Consider the following 23,418-nt stretch of genomic DNA (forward strand, 5'->3'; position numbering starts at 1 on the left):
AGCTTCGAGTGTTGCCTTAAATTGTCTCCAAGTAAAGCTAAAGAAATTTATATATTTATCATCCTTCTATAAATGTACCACAAAATGCCCATTACCTCATAAAATATCGCCAAAACATAAAATATTCACCGATAAATGAGTGAATATTACTCTAAAGTCTTTTGTAAAACATTCTAATTAGGAGAGTGGCCACAAGTAAATTGTTGAGATAGTAGACAAGTTACTCGTTCTTTACTATGATGGCAGCAACAACACAAAACTGCAATAAGTGGTGTCTTAGTTTTTGTTGCTTAGGTATTAAGATCATGATAAAATGCTACGATACTTAAAAAAAAATCTTCACTTCGTAAAACAAATTTTATGACAAGTTTACCCCTTGCACTATGAGTTTTAATTCAATTCAAATGGGAACTGCAAACGCCATTTGAATGTAAAAAGCATTAAAGTAAGTTGAGGGTGAAGTCATCATTATAAAAGCAAAGTGCAGTTTTAGAACTCTCTTTGAATCTTTCCCTAAGGAGTGTTACTAAGAGCATCGGTTTGCAATCTTCGATTTCTTCTACGCTGACTTGATTGTAGCTGACGTGACTTTAGATTATAGTTGACAGCTCAACTGCGCACTGTTAGTTACTTCGACGGTTGCCAGTAGTACTAATTTTTTTTGTACGTACAGTGACTTTTGATATTTATTATCATCAAAAGGTATTTCTTTGTAATTGTTTTACCAACTTTGAACTATTTCAACTTCAACCAAGCTAAACAATCTATGCATGAACAACTATTGTTTGTCCTATCATTATAGAACAAAGAGTAAAGAACGCGTTGTAAATAATTTCATGGAGAAACTGGAGAATCATTTATTGCTATTAAATTATTATCGCTATTATAATAATGCCTACTGGACCTAAATTATACTTGGATTCAATGATTGGACGAGAAAAAAACATTCTGCATTATCCATGGTCAATGACATTTCTGCTCAAATGTTGCCGGTCACGAATCTTTTTACAACATATCAATTTAATAGATTAATCCCCTCGTTCTATGTGACACATTATCTGAACGTAGTTAACCAATTATTCGACGTCACGCAACGTTGAAGCAATTTACATAATTTATGTTTATCGGTTCAATGCCACTTTGTTCTGTAGCAATTAGTCTGCTAAAGTTTACTTTAGACAATTACTGAAACAAGTTAAACACATGTTGTTTGGTGTAATTGGATTCTACTTGTTAGTGTAAAATTGATTCTGTTCTATTATTCTAAGTATACAATTTTAAGTAAAATTATGTGGATAGGCCTAATCATTACGTGGTAATCCTTAGCTTTTATAAACTAATTATTCTTTCGTCGGAAGAGAAATATTAGGAGTTGTAGTATTTAGTAAAAAAAAATCGAATAAAATAACAAAAAAACAACAAAAAAAAAACAACAAATGGTTGGGGAGTGAGCTGGTCTAGTGGAATAGCGCGGGACTTTTGTCCCTGAGGTCCCGAGTTCAAATCCTCCCAATTCACCAATGGATTTTATCTAAGTGATAAATCCGCAACCCCTAGGTTTAGCCTAAGTAATGTGAAAAAAAAACATCACGGGCTCGTGCCTAGCATCTTAGGAAAAATTAAAACTGGCGTGGTTCGCAACCTACCGTTACTATGAAAGAAAAGATTACAGTAATTCGTTTAGTGGCAGGCAAATACTTTTTCACTTATTAAAATAGTCTTAAATGGACAGACTGTCCACAGATACTTAGTCCTAAATGAGTAAAAGGGCCCCATAGGTGGAATTACGGTTTCAACTAATACATAAAGCTAGATATTAGTTTTAGTGAAATACAACATAGACAAAACAGAATAACAAAACAGAATAGTTTCATAAAAATAACCAAAATATTACAAAATTGAATTTATAACTTCATTTGAACTAAAAAAACTCAAAAAAATCAGTAACTTGTATTATCTACTAAACAAATTTGTATCCATAGGCCTAATAGTTTATGGACCTGAAAGCAGCTCTAAGCTCAACCTAAATCCATTTTAGGCCACAAAGCCATGTATCACAATTACCCTCGTTACAACACGACCCCTAATTATCCCCCACAGTTTGGGGGGGGGGGGGTAATATGTACCTAGGTTGTTTGTGTTGTGTGAAGATATTTCTGTACCTAAACCATGTCACTAGGTAGTGCATCAAACAGTTCTTGATGAGCCAGAGTAACCAATTACTAATTATTCTAAACGTAATAGACAACAAAGCAACAGCCAACAATGCTGTTGGTCGATTATGGATCAATCAAATTAGTTTTGATGTGTATTTATGTTTGAATGTTTAAGTGACTTTGAATTTTTTTCTACCAACTTAAAACTAATACAGTACATCTATATAATTTATCAACCGTCGCACACACTTTAAATTTATAATTTACAAAACAATGTATTTCACACATTAATTTAAGCTTCAGCAATAGTGTGAGATGTTTACTCCCTTAATCCAAAATCAATGGTTGGAGAAACTTTTAAAATAATATCAAAAACAGCATTCAGTGATACGCTACCTCCTCAGGGGGGCGGCCCGCTAGTAGTCAAGAGAAAATATTAAATGTAAGCTAGGTCGATAAGTACATCAAATTAAAGGTCTATGTTAGTTAAATACATTGGCGCAAACCCAAAATAAAATAGACAGCCGAGTCAAAAATGGCATCAATTCAAAGATTACTTGAATTTGCAATTTTGAATCATTGTACGGCTGCCATTATGGTTAAAAGACTCAGTTGGTCTTTTGAGCTCAAATTCATGTCATTGCAGTTTTTCTAATAAAAACCTTTAATTTGAAGTACATATTGAGCTGCTTACATTTTCTTCTGACTCCTAGCGTCCGTCCTGCTGAGGAGGTAGGTAGCGCACCATTAAATAATGTTTTAAAATACTTTTTAAGGCCCATGACTTTGCAGCTCTATCTTTATAATATATATTTTTATATTTTAACTTTTCCACCCTGTATATACAAATTTGGACGAATAGTATTTTGGAATCTGGGGACATCAAAATGAAAAAGTACATTTGTCCCGAGTGTAGGTATGATCATGCTACAGTAAAAGCTACTTCCCTGCAGAGAAATTCACTAAAAAGGCTTGAAATAAGGATTAAGAGTCTACTAGCAGCATCCGCAGTCTTGGAGTCATGCAGAAGTGAACGTGTACAATACGTTACAAACATCTAATTAGACCACCGTGACTTGAATATGCGTTGTTGGAGGTCGTCATGGTCACGCATAAGGACGACTTTATAGTATAAAGGCAGATCGTGAGAGTACAAAAGTACGTAAGGATTATCTTGCCAATTCATATCAAAAAATCTTTGAAGACAACACACATTGTACGTTGGTATGAAACGGTTCAAGCCCCTTCAACTGTCTCTCAATCTAAATCCATTCCTTTAAAAATACAAGTAAAATCAGCTAAATATTTAATTGCTCCAACTTAAATCCACTCACAAATTGCTAATGCCGTTAACAGTGGATCAAATAGTTAAGATTAAGATTTCTTTCAACGGCCGGAGATTGATTAAGGTGAGCTAAAACCTACACTAAAGGAATCCGTACCTATAAAGGGATAGAATAACAAGTATTAGTCATAACAAAAATCCTCAGGACTTGAAACTACGTAAATAAATCAATATTGTTATTTAGTTCAACTAAAATTGTACTTTTCCTCTCTTTACCTAACTAGATCCGTTTTTACAACATGCTGGACCACGACGGCTGAGATATATGACCAATGCTTAAATTGACCAATAAAAATGCTATTGGCGCTGCACGTCCTACCATTGGTTACACTACCAATAGAACCGCCAACCACTGAAACTGCTGTTTCAAAGTGACGCCACATTGTAAATTTCTTTTGACTAATTTTACTTACTTATGAATTTGTACTTCGATGTTTTTGAGAGGACCTCCATTTAGGTTTATGGTGGTTAATGTTGTTCATACATTAACCGAAGTGAGATATATTATTTATATATATACTTTACAAAACTTATTTTGTCTAAGGATGATTTAAATGCTAGCTATCAGCCAGGAACTTACGGATGCTGTAGTAGGATTTATTTTTAAGAAATTATTTTGAATTCCTTTTTAATTTTAGGTGGCCTTACACTGGCTTTACATGCGTTGGATTGTTTAAAATATTTTACTGCATTGCAAACGTAGTTTATCGATCAAAAGTATGATCGACAGGGATAGGAAGATTAAGAAGTTCTTAAACTATAATCATGGTTGTGAAAAATATTGACCTTGTTGATAATGTTTTGTTTCAGGAAGGGCAAGGTTTTGTAAATGTAAAGGGAACGAAAAGTTAAAATCTTTGACGTTCTTTGAAAACCCGTTTTGCAGGTCTGTTTTTTAAAAGATGCAACTCTTAATTATTGTCCTCGTATGTAAAGAAGAGTTCACTAACTGTTAATAATATTTTACGAACAAGTATGGCATCTGGTAGACTTGGGTCTGAAACATACAACTTTGTAGTTTAGCAAAGCCTTAACAGTAGTTTGATATTTTAAGAAATCAAGCATTGGTGTTGGGTGACGAAAAAATACACCCCTTTGTATGAACCATTGTGTTAGTAAAAGAAAAAATATTAACATGACCTATCATAGAGTTTATTAGTGGTAATATTTGTTATTTCTACGAACTTTCTTCCAAAGGAACTAATTCCAATCCTTGTTTATTTTGATTTGACGCAATTATCCTTCTCATTTAAAACTAGTTTTTCTCGCTTAGCACATTTTACCGCACATTATTATGAGTTTATTTAAGCTGGTGGGTGTATAAAATTCAGACATACATACGGTACTTAGCTAACTAATTTTCTACACATATCTTTCAGGTTTAAAAAAATATAACCTTTCACTAAAATTACCTTGACGACTAATAAACTTATAGAAAATTTTAGTTATTGAAGTCTTATAAAACATAAGTAACAATTAATTGTTGACAATTTGACGTTTTTGTGGTACCGAAATCTAGGAAACATACAATACTTCACAGTCGATTTAGATTTTTTACACCAAGGCTAGATCACAAAAAGAATTAAACTTTCTGAAAAGATTATAATAACAAGTGATGGAGTAATGAAACGTTTCACAGCATTAGAAACAGAAATGACACGCGAAATTTAGGCATTGAGGGGTTCTGATGGAATCAGTGTAGAGGTAAGTACGTTTTGAAGATGAAAAGTTCACTTACTTATTAGCAGGTTTAGAAGATTTAGGAAGGATTTTAGAAGGTTTAGGAAGACCTTAGAGTTTCCTACCTTGTTTTTATTCTTTACCTATTCTTTGCTATCAGTTTGAAGCATTTCAAGGAATGTCAGGTTAAATTAAAGCCGCACTAACCTAAGTTAAACACAAGTTAATACACTCGAGTGCAAGTTAGATAAGGTTAGGTTTGTTAGGGATATTGTTTTATTTTTATAATTTCCCCATCTAATTCCTCAACATATTGTTGTATTTCAATGATTTTAAAGAAAATTGGTATGTTTACTCACTGCTCGTTTAATGATTTATTTGAGATTCATAGTTAAGTTGTTCAATGTACAATGATGAATGGTGTCAAATCTTAATTAAGTTGTTATCTTAATAATCACTTTGATTTTTTAACCGCTCGTTGTACCAAAGGTACAACTTGCAGTTGTCAGAGATTGTAAGGGAATGGTTAATGCCAATTGACTGGAAAAAATAACAATTCATATGTGTACAGTAAACACATAACATTACAGTATGAGAACCTTGATTAAATCATGTAAATAACGTTAGTAACGCCAATAAAACATCTATTCTAGTATTGGAGTGGATTGAGACAAACTATTTAATAAATTCAAGTAGAGAATTGGATGTGAATTTCGGGGTCTATGGAGAAAAAAACTTTTTATACAACATCGCACTCGTATTTTAAATATTACTGTACTGTGAACGTGTACCAATCAAAATAACTCCAGAAATTACCACCAGACAGCTCTGTATCTCTATAAAGTGTTTTCAATTTACAATAAATTTTGTATGTGAATTTGTTGGAATAATTTTACCGATGACTATTAAATGAGTTAAGTTATTTATTTATTTATTCCAACGGGAAACCCATTACGTTGTTACATTACAAAGAAATAACAATAAAAATCAAGGCAAGATGTGATACAACTACTACAAATAATCAACAACAGCAGCAACGTATTGATACAATAAGTGTAAATTCAACAGCTAAAAATGTGTAGGCCTACTATGAACATGTAACAATATAACATCACCATATACCATTTATCAAACCATTAACAACAAATAAATATTTTCAGAATGACAACAACAATATATATATATATATGTCCAGAAAAAAAAAAAAATATATATATTTTTTTCTTTGATCATGAAAAAAATCATGAAATGTTAAAAACGTTTCCTCAACTCTCATAACCATTAATTAATTTTAAAACCCAATTTTATTGAGACTGTAATTTTAAAATTTCTTCAACTGTTACATAAAATATTTGAAAACGTCAACATTTGCTTAAAAATGATAGTTTGATCTATGAGAAGTTCAGTGACCATGTTTATAGATTGTTTACACAATTGAATTTATTAGTTTTATATTTAATACGTACATGCCAGGTTTTATGACACCATACTTAATAATTTAAGATTTTTTTATGTTTTGGGATTATCGTTGGTGAGACGAAACAGAGCTGGAAAGTCCAAAACTGAGGAAGGAACAAAGAAGATGTAGAACGAGAAAGACACAGAATTGAATGTAAGACGAGAATGAATAATGAAATTACGCTGCTCTACGGTTAATGGAATACAACAGATGGAAACATAGATGCAGAATGTTACAGACATTAAAATTAAACTAACACTCTTATGTGTTTATACTTTTAGCAATAATTAAAGCGATAAACAAATATCATATTAGAAGTTTTAATAAAAATAACTCTATTGTGGCCAACGAAAAGAAGAAAATTATGATAAAATGTTTTCTGTACAAATTCAATGATGCAAAACGCAAACTTACATTTTTGATCCCAATGTGGGGAATCTGTTTTGACCATATTATCATTAGCTTCTTGTCCCCCTAGGTAATAAATAATAACATCGAGGGAATTTAACATATTTTAAATAATTAATTAATTTATTAAAACATTGACAACGCAAATTATATTTATAGCTATCGCTTAAGTTTACGCAAGGAAATACAAATACTGGACAGTCTAAAAAGCTTCATTAAAGTACTCTCCTGCTGTAGGCTCTAGCGTTTCATCAAGGATCTACTTTTTGGTTTATTTGAAACTCACAATCCTCTTGTGTTTTCTTTTGATATCGTGGCATTTTTCAAAAACCAAGACAGCTTTTTTTCTTGCATCCAAAGATCAAAATCCTTTTGCCCGCCTCCCAGAATTCATCATGAATTTTCCTTGTCTTAAACTTTAAGGGTCCTATGTAGGCCTACTCTTAACTGAACTGTTGTACTACATACTGAAGTTCATATTCTTAACTATTTAATATTCACCCTTCAATGTATTGAATCCAAGCACGGGCTCTCTACCTGGCATTTTTCAGGTTTGATGAAATAGCCTGGTTGTCACTTTGTTATTTGTTCTGGTTTTATTAGGATGATTTATTTTAATGAGTTTCAATATGAAAGCTTAATAATTAATATTAAGCTCATACTTGAATACCAGACGATGGTATGAATCAGACGTAAATGCTCGATATACTTGTTGGAGATGTTGGTATTTTCTCTGCGCTTGTCAACTACGAATCGACGCGCTCGTCTTTGTTCTGATCGTCATCGTTCATTTCGTTCAATTTGTGCCTCTTGCTACACTCTTACTACAATTCACAGACGTTCACCACCTTCAAACGCACATCTAACTCATATTGTCCTGGTATATTTGCTCATATCTGTTGTTTGTACGTAGAGCTAGTCGTTCTATAGCCCAACTCAGACCTTCTTCGTCTAGATGACATTGTTATAATATAACTGTAATGTATAATTGTATCTATTCTCAGTTATATTGATATTCCCCTTAATATCTCGGGTAAAAATACATTTATTTAATGTAACAATAGTGCCAATCTCTCTGGCGTAAGTTTTAAAAAATGTTACATTCCTAATCACAAAGTGACGTAACTGCAATGTCATATATATAAAAAAAAATTCCCCATAAATAGTATACATTTTCGTCATAAATTGACAGCAAAGTGTTACCAGACATCTTTAACTATATATTAAAAAATAAAGGTAGAAATTAGCTTTTAAAAAAATCAAGGTATACAGAGGTTATAAAAACGCTTATTTTTGTTTTGACCACCCTGTAAAGTAAGGCCCCGTCCTAGCTGGACGGCAAGAGCGGCGCGACCGACGCGACCGACAACAGCGACAGATACAAACACATGTTAAGTAATGGGAGTGTCCTAGCTGAGCAGCAACAGCGGCGCCGCTCTTGTCGGTCGCGCTACAAGCGCTTCAAGATACAAACATGTTTGTATTTGGTAGCGCTACACCGGCGACAGAGCCATCCAACACACCGCACCTTCACTCGACTCCCAGTCTTCGTCAGTTGAACATTGTCTAGAGTTGTTTTGTGAGATAAAATTTCGTGATGTCCAATGAATTACTAATATCAGAGGTGCAAAAGCACCCTAGTTTATGGAATCTGCATAACGTTAACTACCACAACAGACTTATGAATGATCGGCTGTGGGCTTCAGTTGGAGAGGTGGTAAATTTACCAAGTAAGTTCTGTTATATTTATTACAAATTAGTTAGAGACTGTATAATCTGTAATTATTTACTATAGGTGTCTCAAAAAGAATTTTTGATCTGTATATCTTACTTGTACCTAGTTTTTTACCTCCTGAATTTAAATATACCATTATTAAAAGTGTTTGAAGTGTTTTTCTAGGGTTTTCATTGTACAAAAACAGTCTTAAGATAACATAAAAAATCTCGACTTATTTTAACCTAAAATTTACCTTCCTAATCTAACCTAACTGCAATGCTATACTAAATGCAATACAGTAACAAATTTGCTAAAATAATAAGTTTAAGTTACATGCAATTATTCTCACTTCGTTCCATTTTTCAATGTTATCTGGCCTACCTTGTTTATGCTAATGTTGTTGTATGGCTTCGCCTATATCTTGAGTAATATTCATCAGCGCTAAAAAATATTGCTATATTTGGATTCAGGAGGTAAAAAATTGTAAGGCAAGATATCAAAATTGTGAGTTCGTTTGGAGGCATATATAGTAAATAAATACCAATAATTCAATATTTATCAGTTTTTTTCCAAATCAAGCTCATAAGATGTCGTTGTAATCTGCATAACATTTACTAGATTTTTACTGGACGATCAATAGTAAATATAAAAAGTTTCAACTTTTTTGGATCATTTTAAGCTATAAATATTAAGACTGTTCTTAAAACTCAATGAAAACAATAATTGTTTTACTCTAGTTTTACTGTAGAATAGTATTAATTTCTACTAATTAACTAATTTACTATTTAATTTACTATAATACGTTTTTGGGATATGTAAAAGCGATGGAATAACGAAGAGCAAATACAAAATTACACACTTAATTTATTTCATAGATACTTCAAACTTCAGGCACATGTAATCGTAAAAGAAGACAAATATTCACATGATATCGTACAAATATTAACGTTCCATGTTCAATGTTTATGTTAACAAGCTTTTCTATTACCTACAGAAGCATCTGGTGTGGCATTACACCTTCCCGGCGCACAAAGTAGGAGGAAAACCTTTTCCTAATAATCTTAGCTTGGTTAGTGGTGCTGTTGTTTTCCACGCGAGGAGCACCCTTGGAACCTTTCTCCGCCACCTCCCTAAAGGACTGAGCTTCTTCTTCACTAATCCCATCTCTTTCTCGAATGACGTTATGGAAGAGCATGATTGCCTTGATAATAACGACTGCGTTTTCCACCTTCGTCTCAATGGGAAGTGACAGCACGTTAAACTTGGTTTTTATACTCCCATACGAACATTCTACCACCATTCTTGCCCTTGCTAGTCTGTAATTGAAGACATCTTTTTCCCCTCCTGGTAACAGTTGTCTCCTCGGATATGGTCTCATCAGATATGTTCGCAATGGGAAGCCTTCATCACCAATTAGAACATGAGGTGCCACGATGTTGGTGTTTGGTAGATTGCATTCTTCAGGTAGATCAATGCATTTTGATTCTAGGAACGCCCCAATTTTTGAAGCACCGAACATCCCTCCGTCACTGTCCTTACCGTAGCCACCCACATCAACAAATAGAAACTTATAATTCGCGTCTGTAACAGTAAGGACATTTATTGAATAAGATCCTTTGTAGTTTCGGTACATAATACCCGATTTAGGAGGACGTTTGATACGAAAATGTTTTCCATCTATAGCCCCTATGCAATTGGGGAAGTTCCACTTTTCTTGGAAATCTGAAGCTATCTTCTTCAAACATTTCTTCGTAGGTACAGGCATGTACCTTTGCTGGAGGCATTTCCACAACGACTTGCAAACTTCAATAACAATGTTGCTTACTGCAGATTTTGATATCCGAAATGAGTACGCCAACTGTCGAAACTGCATTCCAGTAACCAGATATCTGAAAAAAAATATTTTAGGAATACTATAATTGTATTTTTTATTTCAGAGGAAACTGCAAAAGCAAGGTGGAAGAGCCTCAGAGACTCTTTCAATCGAGAGTACAAGAAAATACCTAAGCCCCGCTCTGGCTCTTCAGCAGAAGACGCGCCCATTTACACAGGGAAATGGGCTCACTTCAATCTGATGCTCTTTTTGAAAGACGTGGTCACACCAAGGGAGACCGAGTCCAACATTACCGAGAGCCAGTCAAAGAATGAGTCTGCCTTGGACGAGGGATCCGAGACCCAGATGCCCGACGATGAATTACTGTCAGTGTCTGTACTTGCAGAGTGTGTATCACCGAACACAGAACAAGTTCGTCAGAAGAAAAAGAAAAAAACAGACACTACGTGCGTGGACCCCGAAACTGTAAGGCCTACTAAGAAAACCAAGGGCAAAGAAAGTGCTCCGTTGTCACAGTTCGAACGAGAACTCTTGAAAAACGAAAAAGAAAAGCTCGAACTTTTTAAGGATCCACCTGAAGACGACGACATGCATTTTTTTCGGTCGTTAGTGCCATATTTCAAGCAGATGGCCCCTCTGCAAAAGCTCAAAGTGCGGTCTCAAATACAACAAGTTATCATGGACGAGTTGAGTGCTTGGCCTACCAATCACAGAGAATCTGTCACTACACCCTCGACACCTGGAAGTGCATATGACTATTACTACCCAAACCTTGGACAGGAGTAGCAGTAGATAAGCATTGGACACCGTTAAGACAGTCATATTCATGTTTTTTTACTAACGCCATGCTTTGACAAATTTAATTACTTTTATTTCCTATTAATTAAGTAATAAACATTTTGTGTACAAAAAATGTTAACTCATTACTTACACCTATTTTCTTATTGAAAAAAAATGGTAAAAATATTTATGCATCAGGCTGTTGTATTCTTTTAATTCAATTCATTTCTATTTAATTGTTAAATTCTGACTTACCTTAAGGTGACAATAAGTCGCTCTTCAACTGAAATTGGACTCATTACATTGGTCGTCTTCTTGTGAAAGTCGTTTTTCAGTTCCTCCACAATATGATCAAAGGTATCGATCGACATTCTAGTGTAGTTTTTAAACAACTCAGGGTACTCTCTCAATTGTTTAAATAAGTGGTGAAATTCTCCATACTCGTATCGTTCTTTAAATATTTCATTTATTGGTCCTCTGCTATCAACATTACACCTCCTTTTCAGATAAGCATATGTTAAAGTAGAGCTATCAAGCAAAAACAACTTTTTCTTTTTAGCCGCAGTTAGCATGGTTGTATATGGATACTACACTGCTCAGTACAGATTGACAGTGCCGAATGCGGGGTGACGGCGCGGCCGCGCCCATGGCGCGTCGCTCTGTCGCGCCGCTCAGTGTGGACACACATTTTGCCGCCGACAGCAGCGACCGTCGGTCGCGTCGGTCGCGTCGCACTTGCCGTCCAGCTAGGACGGGGCTTAAGGGTTTTACAGGTACGCCACTTCGTGTTTGGGCCGACGATATGTAAAATGTCATGTAAAAAAAACACAAGTAGATTAAGGTAGATTACGGAACTGAATGATAGAAAAAAGTTTACCTAGAATGTATCCATAGCTTAACATCCAACAGAGACTATTTATTTGTTGTCAAAGATATAAGGTAAATATTGTTACCAACAACTGTTAAACTGTTCAATTAAATTACAATCTTCCTTTTATGCCTTTCGATGTTAACAAATAACCGTTGTTAACAGCTGTTTAGTGTAACTAACTGAACTTTGTTTGATAAAATCTATGAGAACCCCGAACCCAGAAGACCAGTGGGGCACTGCCCGTTTGTAGAACTTTTAGGAAAAATTTCTTAGCCTTTAGCTTAGTATAACTGTACTTATCCCCACATCTCTGTGTGCAATAGACAACAACAGTTAAATGTGTATGTTTAAACCAAACAAACAAGTTTTGACAACACGTTACTTACAAACTAAATAGTTGACTACGATGTAATAACTTAGCTGAAGTAATTCATGTATGATAGTAAACTCCGGTCACTCACTGCCAATATTGATTCTAATTTGTAACTAAGTAATTCTGAGAATCGAGAATAAATTCGCTGCGGTATTACAAATGATGCTAATATTGCATCATAAAAAGTATCACTTAAAAGTCTCATGTTTTTCATACAAACTGGAATATATGTGAATTTGCAAGAAATTATTATCCATATTAAAAATTCCAGATCGTTGTTCTAAACTGTAGTTAAAACCCGAAACATTCTTATCCATCTACATCTGACTATGTGAAGCTGTATGAAAGTTCAAAGATTTTAAACCCTTCTTAAGTCAAAGTAAAAAGTCAACGTCAGCAGTCGGATTGTTGTCAAGTTGGTAGTTCCGGGCTGGCCAAACTCGAGGCCTAAGTAACATTTACATGACTATAAAATCTATTGTCTACTTCAAGTGACGTCAAAACAACACACATTGTTGTCCAAACATTCCGAGAAACTTCAAGGTACTCATAACACATCAGGGAAACCCAGTGAAATTGCATGAACAGTTAAGGGTTTTCAAGATTATATTTTTAATAAAAATAATAAAATCCATAATTTCACCTTTGAAATATTGTTTGGTAATTAATCTTTACATAGGAATAATTAAGTAAGTTTTAGTTGAAAAATTCAAGATTCCATTCAAACAATGCGGGTTAGTAACTCATTCATTTATACTTCATAGTCTGTGAATTAAATTCTCTTCAAGCTTACGTTCAGTAGTTGTAGTTCGTTTGAAAAAATATTTGGGAGAAAACCCAATATTACCCTATTAAAACATGTTCTAGTGAGATAAAAATACTTATGTATTATTTTTGAATACAGGGAATTTAAAAAATGTGAAATCTTTTTTATTCCGATGATGTTTCAACAAGTGCTATTCGTTGGAGAAAATAAAACTTATTACCTAAAATGTTTATCCTTTTGTCACAGTATTCATCAATAAACTAATTAAATTGATTTGATGATTGCCCAGTCTTTATAGCATAAGCCAAGCTGACCTTTCATGTTTTTCCCTAAGTGTTACGCTTTGTGAAAGGATGATACATCTTAAAAACCCATGTACTATTTATTTTATAAGCCAATTGTCAAACTCAAGGAAGAAAAAGTACTTTTCGATTTATTTTAGACTTTATGAGACAAACTAACATTAGCACACACTATTATAGGCCTATGCCTTTTAATAACTTAAGCTGCCTTTAGTGGTTGGCTGAAGAAGAAATACGACACATACCAAGATATGTATTGTTGAATTTACGCTTTGTACCTACTCAAAATCTGAAGAATACTATTTATGCTTGATACAATAGAATTTCATATTCTGTGCTCTCTGGTCTACTCCTACATAACTTAACCTACGATGTATTTATTTCCATTACACGCATCTGTACATTTGAGAGAAATTTTGTGTTTTGTTTGGTTGGAAGAAAATTATAGTTTACATATAGTTCGGCATACTTTGTCTTAACAGATTTTTAAATTAAGTAAAATATTAACATAAATTAGGAGGAAAACTCGCCAGCTTCTTGAAGTATGTTCGAGGCCAATATATATTTTTTCTCTAGTGTAATACAGTAACACTACACTATTTACAACGTTACGGTGCAAACTGAGAAGGTAGCGGTGGGTGACGAATGAGAGTTATAAAGTAATATTTACGCCATTTTTTTAACTGGTGATACCACACAAAACTTAAAAACTTAAAAAAATTAACGCTCATTTCCACGAACACGTTTTTGGAACTTCTTCTTTTTGTCCCAACATTTCCATTATTATGTTTTGCTGGTAACCACATTTAATTGGCCTGCAATGTGTCGGTCTGGGTAGTTCAAGGTCAGGATGGGGCAGGTCCTGTATAAGAAGGACCTCTGTAGGACAATGGTCAGTGTTTCACATCCTTACACGTCATGACTCACCTGCTCATGGTAAGCTACTATTCCCCAAAAATGAAATAAATATTTATTAAATATGTAAAGTATATGTTATTTGTAATAATATTTTACTCATACTAGTAAATAACGGTACTATACACAATGTTTTTCTATTCGGTATCTAACTTAAGCAGGACGGTAATTAATTGATGTTTTAGTTCTTTGTTACGTTTTCATAGTGCAGTATCGTTACATTTGATAGTTCGTACACATGGTTTTTATTTTATTACCTTATCACAGAATTTATTTTATTTGTTATCGCTCAAGAATTATTTATTTTGCTGTTGTCTTTCAAGTTTTATTATGTTTAATCTTTTTTCATCTTTATCACGATGTGAAAAATTGTTCAATCCTAGGTTTGGTGTAAATCAATATATGGGTTGATGTACTACTGGTTGTGTAATTAATTGTATTGGTGTTTGCCGTATGTATAAAATTAATTAATAAATTGAACGTAACGTCACAGAAAACTGTCTGAGGATTCATAACATTAAAATAAAAGTAAAATATATCTGTCTCTAAATACAAATGTGGAACAAATAGATGTTAAGAATATGTAAATGTTTTATTCAGTAAAATTTACTACATGTGTAAATTGTTCATTGTTTTAATGTATTTACCAAATACTATTCATGCAGTTAATGTTCATATTGATTATGCAATACGGTCCACTACCAAATAATTTATTGATTCCATTTGATTTAAAACATAACATCGTCAAACAAAGACATTAAATTTACAGACATCTCAGTTGTCAAAAAATATATCAAATACGATAAAATCCATTTGGGAGGGATTACAAAGGAATAAATAAACATAAAAATTTAAAGGATAAAGCCTCATTGGACAAACAAAAACATAATTTAAGGCATAGCCTGTGAATAATTAGTTTATATGCACAACTTGAATTTACATTACCTAATTGAGAGAGTGATTACACACAGATTGACAAATTGAGCACAGTAATGACAGATTTACTTGGAATAAATTCCTTTTTGTTATTCAATTACACAAGTTAACACCAAGCACAGTTCTATGCCTCTCGTGTAACTAAATCAAAGTTTCCGGATGTTAACAAACGTTTTTGGGATAAACACAGCTTCGCAGTTCAATGTTGTTTTATCCTAAGTAAATAATGAGAAAGCAGAGATGTTGGCTTATTGTTTGCGTTTGGTTAATTGTAGGCCAACGAATTACAGGCTGATTATAGCAATTGTTTGGATAGCCTTAACAAATCTAAAGAAGTGAAAATTAAAAAAGTCTGTAGAGGCTAATTTTGCAACCAAAGTGGTGCCAAACAAAACTTTAGAATCTTCTGTTTCAATTGATTTTCACCCCGAGATGATAGGTTATATAGTTTTTCATTTATAGAGTTTCAAAAGTGTAACAATAGTTTAGAATCACCCTGTAACATATTTTAAAAGAATTTTAAAATTTTACTCCATAAGATGGAGCAGTGTATTACCTAAATGAATAAATAAATGATACATATCAAGTCACTAAAATAAGGAATTCACATTCAGAAACTATTTTATTAATCAAATTCAACTTATAGTGGTTTTAAAATTTTATAATATAACGGCTCTTAGGTTTCTAACAATACTTTTATCCAAACCTCGTAATGATAATGAATTAATCCATAAAATGCTTGACTTTGTTTCAGTTATAAGTTAGTTTTACCACAGCCACCTCTTTACTCATGATTATTCAAAGATAGAACGTAGCACAAACCAAGAAGTTTGTTGTGTTGTGTTCTTTATGCTTTGGAACTATTTAAATTCATGTGAATTGCATCTGGTTATATATTATTTGAAGTAGCTTCGAGTTATTTATTTAGGTTAGATAGTTGCAGACTAAGTTGGTTAAGAACTTTAATTATATTTATCTACTACAAAAAAGTTTACGCATCGTCTGCTCTTACGGTCAGTTTAGTTGCGTGTAGTTATATATCGATGGTTGCTGGTTCACCCAAAACAATTGAAAACCTATGCGCAGTCAGGTGAGAATTTCTATCGCAAATTGTTTGTTTTTAAGCTCTACACGATGGCTGTTATGAAAAATCGATACATCGACATTTGGGGAAACATTTTGGAAACTAATTTTTTCACCCCGAAGCCCCATAACACCCTGTTCCCATGACCCGGTATTCCTGGTTCACAAACTAATTCAAGGTAATGCTACCCTACACTTTCGTGCGAAATTGGATTAAAATTGGTCCAAAATTATTTGAGTTACTCTGTTCTCAGACATAGATATTAATTTGAACGAATGACTAGTGCTTTGGCCACTGGGGAAAATAAAAAGTAGATTGTCCCGGGTCATTTTGCGCCGCCTACTCTGATAGCTCTGCTTCCCTATAACGAGATTCGAAAAATAAGGCATCATTCTACGCTTGTTTGGTTTTAGTTAATTAACTTTTTCTATAGTAAGTGTTTTGATTAGCCTAAACTACGTTTCGGTAAGTAAGGAAACCCCTCTTGTTTTCAAGTGACTAACTGTTAAGTCACATTTACCTAATTACATATCTAATTCAACCCATCCAATATTTTGTTTTATCTCAATAATTCTTTGACTCATTACATAACCTAAATAAAAACAATGTACAAAAAATAAACAAAACTTTAAACAGTCATGATACATATAGAAGTAGATTTCTCGTTTTTAAGCCATAGGTTTATGTTTGATAATTTAGAAAACTTTTACAATAGTTTATTTTGGGGTATCAACAAAAATTTCTTTTAACATTTCCAGTTCCAGGTCAAGATCATTCTACTGGTAGCGCTTGCAGGATCTTCCCTTCAGCAGGCTACCAGGGCCCCTTTAGTACCTCAGTGGTCAACCAAGGGGTATCCAGGGTTTCCAGGATACCAGGGTACAGGCCAGGGGTTCCGCCAGGGGTACAGGGGGGTTCAAGGGTACCCGAGTGATGGCAGGTATGGGTTCGAGATTGTGGACGCCCCTGATAGATACGGATATGTATCCAACTATCCTGGAGGAAGGACTAGCTTCTTCCTGCTAGGACCTAACAGAGGACCTGGTAAGTGCTTTTTAGTATGAGATTCTCGGTAGGTTGGCTTTTATCCTATTAATGCACTCAAATTAGTAGACCTATTGGGTACAGATAGTGTCATAGTAAATGGTACAATTGAGTCAGCTAATCCATCTAACTTACCTTGGGTGTAAAAAATGAAGCATCCGTGAAAAAAAAAAACAAACACTAAAGATGGTTAATGGTACCTAAAATGCTAAAACAATAATGTTTAAAAATAATAACTACTTCCAGACAACAAATATTTTTTAAACATTTATTTATGTTTCAGTGGTTAAATTTTTCCCACAAGTTTGAACAAAACATTTACTGTAACAAATTTAGTCAAAATTGAACAAGGTAATTTTCTAGGCTTCGCTCATCAGTATAAAGTCATATAATGGGTAGTCTCCATCGTACTGTTCCTTTGCCAAAATTGAAAGCCAGTGTTCCATGAACGTTGTTTAGATACTTTAGAAAATTTAAAGTGATTTTTAAATTAAGGTCGGGATAAACTGTCAAATTCAATCTCCTAACAAAGGAATTATTGTATTGTAGATCAAAACTGCTCTAGCTAGTTCTTAGAGTAGACAAACACAAAGATCTATTGATCAAAGAGAAACATTACATCTATTGGCTTTTAAATGTACTCATAACTTCGGGAAAGATTTAAATTGACCTGGTAGTTCCAATTTAGTTTTTTCTAGTCAAACTCAAAGACATTGAATTAAAAATCAAATGTTTTTGTAAACTGGCAGTATACTCCTAATGATATATGAACCATATTGCAGGACAACAGAGCTACAGGGGCTCGACCATGGCAGACAGAGGAGGTCCTCAGATGTCTTCCTACAGACCCACCAATCTTGGCTCTGGGGGTTGGCGACAGCCCGGGAGTTGGTAGACACTGCCCTGCCTTATGAATCCTATCTTCTGTTTCCACTTTTACATCAATAAAAACTCTTTTTTTTATTTTTCGTATACTCTATTTACCAAGTTGTTACATTAAGTATATATCTGTAGCAAAAATATTAGGGAGTATTATTTCTGAGGCTTAGTATCTATCCTTTGCCACACAGTTTAATGTTTTAAATTTGATTTAAAATGCCTGCTATTAGTTTTGGTAACGCTATTTTACTAGGCATACATACATAATAGATTAAATGCACGCCCTATGGTGTGTTTTTATAAAAAGATAAACTCTTTTTTTCCTGTTAATAAATCCAAGCAATAAATTGATGACAACACCCAAAGAGTGGCATGTTGATTAATTATCATAAAAATAAAAGGGAGTATGTTTTATCTATGATTTAACGGTGGAATATAATTTAACCAAAGATAACCTAGAAATTATGAAATGTCACGTTATTGCTGATCTGTGACTATAGTGCTGGATCAACGAGTTGTAAATTGGACTTCCGGATTGCGTATCATTCCAGCATTTCCGACATCCTAGTAGCAATGTGATTTCAAAAAGTTCACCATCTTAAGTTTTAGAATAGGTAGTTTTTTTATTTTTTTTTAAAAAGAAATTTTACGATTTTAAAATATTTATGTTTAGAAACTTGCATATTATAAGAATATGAACGGCTTTTTCATGTTGAAACGCCCTGTATAATCAACATAACCTATTAAAACAATTGGAAACATGATTTGCAGTTTTCACTTTGCTTGAGGACTACCTCACTTACTTATTAAATTACATGTGTACTTAATTGGTGTTTCTGGAGTATATTTTGGAGTATTTACTCGTTCCAATCTAGATCTTTCCATGGAGACCACTGTAGCACATATTTTCCTACAATAAAAACTACTAAATCCCATACGTATTTAATTCAACAGTAAAGTTAACAATCCCATTAGATCGATTTGTAATCGTTTAATCATTTCTGTCGTTATTACGATTGTAATTCGGCCTTGCGTTTCGCTTAAAAAACTATCAGCTGGCGGAAATAATAATAGGTCTACGTCGGGATAGTGAAACCACAGAAAACAATGATCAGAAGTCTGACCTTGATGAGAACAATGTCCCGAGATAGACAAACGGTTCTGTAACGTGGAAATTTGCATTCAGGAAACATAAATCTTAAGTGAGATCAGGAAAACATTGGAATTAAGAGGAAGTAGTAAAATGTTTAACAACCATTGTAATTGGTTCCTTAGCTAATTTCTAACAAATGTTTTAGTTAGTTGGTAGTAAAGTATACTTTATTAAACGTTGTTTTGATATCCCATTTATAATTTAAACCGTTGACACGTTCGCCACATTAATGAAATTAATCTATGACCATGCGAATAACTACATTAACTCAGTTTATTAAGTTATCATGTGTAATATTAAGTGTAATCAAACTAACAGTGTAGTAATAAATTAATTTTGCATTAAAAGTTTAAAAAATATTTTGAATGGTTATAATAAATAGTTGAACAATTGTTTAAAACATATATTGTCGAGTTTAAAAACAATATTACAATGGTAGTTTTACAATGGTAGTTTTACATGGTAAAACTGTAAAAACTGTCATAATACATTAAAAAAAATCAAAAGGAATGGAAATAAAAATGCAAACTTAAAATAATAAACATTTATTTAGCCAGTTTAGTATCCGCCATGACCATATCCTCCATAACCTCCATAGCCTCCATATCCACCTCCATATCCACCCCCATATCCACCCCCATAGCCGACACCATAACCGACAGCTCCTCCATACCCTACAGCGCCATGGTCGTCACCAAACCCTCCATAACCATGGGGATGGGCGTACCCGTGCCAAGGGGCGTGGTAGGCATGGTGGATGTCGTAGCCAAACTTGTAGCCGAGGTGGTTAGCTGAAAAACACAAATGTGTCAGATTTAGTAAAGTACTTGCATTCTTAAAACCCATTAAAATCTATGGTTTATTTTTATACCCCATTTTAAATTTGCAGGACAAAAGTTTTAGTTTGGAACATTTTTTGTATACATTACTTTAGGCTAGGCCTAAAGTGTTACGTCATCATCACATAGATAAAATCCATAGATGATTGGTGAATTTTGTACTTGGTATGTGTGGGACTGTAGTTTGTCAAAACTCGATTACTTTACGTACTATAGTAGTTAAAATGTTAGCTTACAAAGTTGTGTATGACTATGGCCTACGGCTGAGACCATGCCTACGGCGCAAGCCACGACTGCAATCAGAACCTGCAAACAAAGTCATTGTTTAATCGTAAAAATAATCATATTAATTGTTTTTTATGTCCTACATTCACATTCTAAGACGTTTAACTCAAGAACAGGACCATTTTACACTTTTAGACGAGAATGTCTAGAAGGTTTTGGTAGTATAATCTAAAAATTTATAAATAAATAAATTTATTTACAAATTTATAAATATTTGTATATATATATATATCTAAAAAGTTATTAGTGATGGGCAGGATTTGAACCTGGGGTATCGAGGACCGACGTCCTGCGCTGCACCACCAGACCAGATCGCTCTCATTATTATAGTATGAATACAAAGCTATGTCATAGACTCCGGCATACATTAGTATACTCTTTAGTGGTTACATAATTTTTTCTTCATTTGTAAGCTGTAAACTAATAGATATCCTCAGTGAGTATCAAATAATTTTAGGAAACCAAGTTGACTTAATTTGTTACTCTGCGAAACAAGTAAATTCAGCTTCTTAAAACAAGAGTATATCATAAAAGAGTTTAGTGGAAAATGCAATGATATTTTGATAAGACAATCACTACAAACAAATGGCAGTTTATTTAGTAGAAAGAGATTTAATATGAATAGTAATCAATAGTTGAGTTTCCATTTAGGTTTAGTAAAAACCAAATTATTCTTAAATAGTGGGAGTATTTCACAGAAAAGAATTAAAAGTTGAGACGTAAGGTAAGTAACAATATGCTATACAGTGTGTTAAATCTAAGGCAGTCGAAAAAATAGTTTTGCGACAAGTTGGTTTGGTTTAGTATTAAATCGATTATCCTGACTGTTATTAATTAGGCAAAGTACACAGAAAACTAATAACTAGAGAGCCATTTTGTTTACTCAACAGATGTATGATATTGCATGTTATATGCTGTTGTGTAATGGTTTCAACTATATTGGAAAAAATAATACATATATTTTTATGTTTTACATTGAAACAGTATGTCTAGTGTTGCTGTATTTTAAATACAATAACACAAATTACATAAAAATTGAATTACATATTTATACGTAACATATTTATTACATATCCTTATTTTGTTACAATGAAGACGCATGTTTTTTTTTTAAGAATGATCTCTTAACAATTTGAAATCTTACAAATATTTAGTATAGGCTATTTGTGTAGAGTTTTCGCCTTAAATAAAAATTATTAATGGTTGCAGGCAGTATAAAATATGAAATTATTTCAAGTAAATATTTACAGCCTTACGTTTGGTTGGAGTGTAAGTCGAAATGAAATCATAAATGTCAGTATGAAGAGTTGAAATAACAATCAGAGATTATTGTATTATCTACGAAGTGACATTTGAAACCAGAATTTCTCCAAACGGACACGTGGAACAAATTGAAATGTCAGAAAGAGAAGACGAAATGAAGAGTCTCATCTTATCAAGGGATATTATTCTTTTGTTAGTCAATTTGTTTCTATTTTGCAAGCGTATTTGTTTTACTTAAGTTTTTACAGCTTCGAAATTTCAAAGAATAAGTCTTCTCAATTTAATAATGTTTTTACATAAAATTTAATATTCATGTACAGTTTAGGGTTTTGTACAGTTACACAAAAGTCATTAATATCATATAAACTTACTTTACTTACTAACATAAGTAGACTTTTGATCTCATTGTACATTTTAAAGCTCGGGATTCGTGTTTAGTTCAAGTCCGGCGTCTCTGATAGATAGCGTCGACGAATTTTCGATTCTATTATTTTAGGGTTAATTTCATCATTTGTGCTTTATTGTTTGGTTATATAACTAGGGTTTAAGTTGGTTAGATAGTTTTATTTGGTTAAACGAGTATTTAATTGACTGAAATAACAAGAAACAAATTGTAAACTAAACACGACCTCTTCAGTGCACCGTATAGAACTAACAATAAAATTGGCTTCAGCTGTTCCATAAGGATGAGAAATCTACTAAGGGTGTATTTTATCTATGTTAATATTTAACCGATTAAGTAATACTTGGCTAAAGTGTCCTGGTGAAAAAAAAATGTTATGATTGTTTGATAATAAGATATAATGCTATGATTCTTCTGCTTTAGCTTGCGTTACTATTTAATAACATACGTGGGAACCCTTTATGTCCAATATACATTTGGTTAACAATAACATATTTTTTCGCCACAAGACTATAAGGTTATAACTTAAAGTTATACCCAATGTAGCTCATCATCTTGGGAAAATGACCAATCAATCAAAAAAGAAATTCTTACTCTTCTTATTATCTAGTATGTTTTCAATCCAGAGGAAAATATTGATGTGTGAACAACAACTTACCTTGAACATAGTGATCGTGAGTGTCCAATGACAACAAACTGTGTCCACTGTCACTTATGCCCGGGCTTTATAGTAACTAGCCATGTACAATCTCAATGTCATAATGAGGCCCATTTTACGTCTCAATGACTACAATGCCTTTCGACACATTGCGAAGGACTCCAAATAAACCGATTGTGCAATTCGACACATTAGCTTCCAATATTGTGCTGGGGAAATGTCCTCTATGGACATGTGTGTTTTGCAATATGTCAAATTAGAGTAATTA

General features: G+C 33.3%; 3 protein-coding genes across 4 annotated transcripts; 1 reads left to right on the forward strand and 2 right to left on the reverse strand.

The window, feature by feature from the left end:
- Positions 1-9,753: 9,753 nt before the first annotated feature.
- On the reverse strand, positions 9,754-10,530 carry LOC128984975 (uncharacterized). The gene has a single exon (XM_054404347.1). The coding sequence runs from the start codon at positions 10,528-10,530 to the stop codon at positions 9,754-9,756; it is 777 nt and encodes a 258-aa protein (XP_054260322.1).
- Positions 10,531-14,595: 4,065 nt separating this feature from the next.
- LOC128988025 (uncharacterized) lies at positions 14,596-18,641 on the forward strand. Of its 2 annotated transcripts, none has more exons than XM_054409198.1 (3): positions 14,596-14,627; positions 17,391-17,670; positions 18,453-18,641. In XM_054409198.1, the coding sequence occupies exons 1-3, from the start codon at positions 14,610-14,612 to the stop codon at positions 18,563-18,565; spliced, it is 411 nt and encodes a 136-aa protein (XP_054265173.1). In that variant the 5' UTR covers positions 14,596-14,609; the 3' UTR covers positions 18,566-18,641. The 2 variants fall into 2 exon arrangements, with proteins under 2 accessions (XP_054265173.1, XP_054265172.1); XM_054409197.1 differs by having other exon boundaries at positions 14,602-14,627; positions 17,385-17,670.
- A 1,619-nt stretch (positions 18,642-20,260) lies between these two features.
- LOC128984976 (glycine-rich protein 3-like) lies at positions 20,261-23,190 on the reverse strand. The gene is made up of 3 exons (XM_054404348.1): positions 23,151-23,190; positions 20,778-20,847; positions 20,261-20,493 (listed from the first exon to the last, which is right to left on the reverse strand). Exons 1-3 carry the CDS (start codon positions 23,157-23,159, stop codon positions 20,261-20,263), a joined length of 312 nt encoding a protein of 103 aa, XP_054260323.1. The 5' UTR covers positions 23,160-23,190.
- Positions 23,191-23,418: the final 228 nt, after the last annotated feature.

The sequence above is a fragment of the Macrosteles quadrilineatus genome, unplaced genomic scaffold, assembly GCF_028750875.1.
Source record: "Macrosteles quadrilineatus isolate MER2022 unplaced genomic scaffold, UCM_ALF_1.0 Scaffold_2__2_contigs__length_208266976, whole genome shotgun sequence".
Classification (NCBI taxonomy): Eukaryota; Metazoa; Arthropoda; class Insecta; order Hemiptera; family Cicadellidae; genus Macrosteles; species Macrosteles quadrilineatus.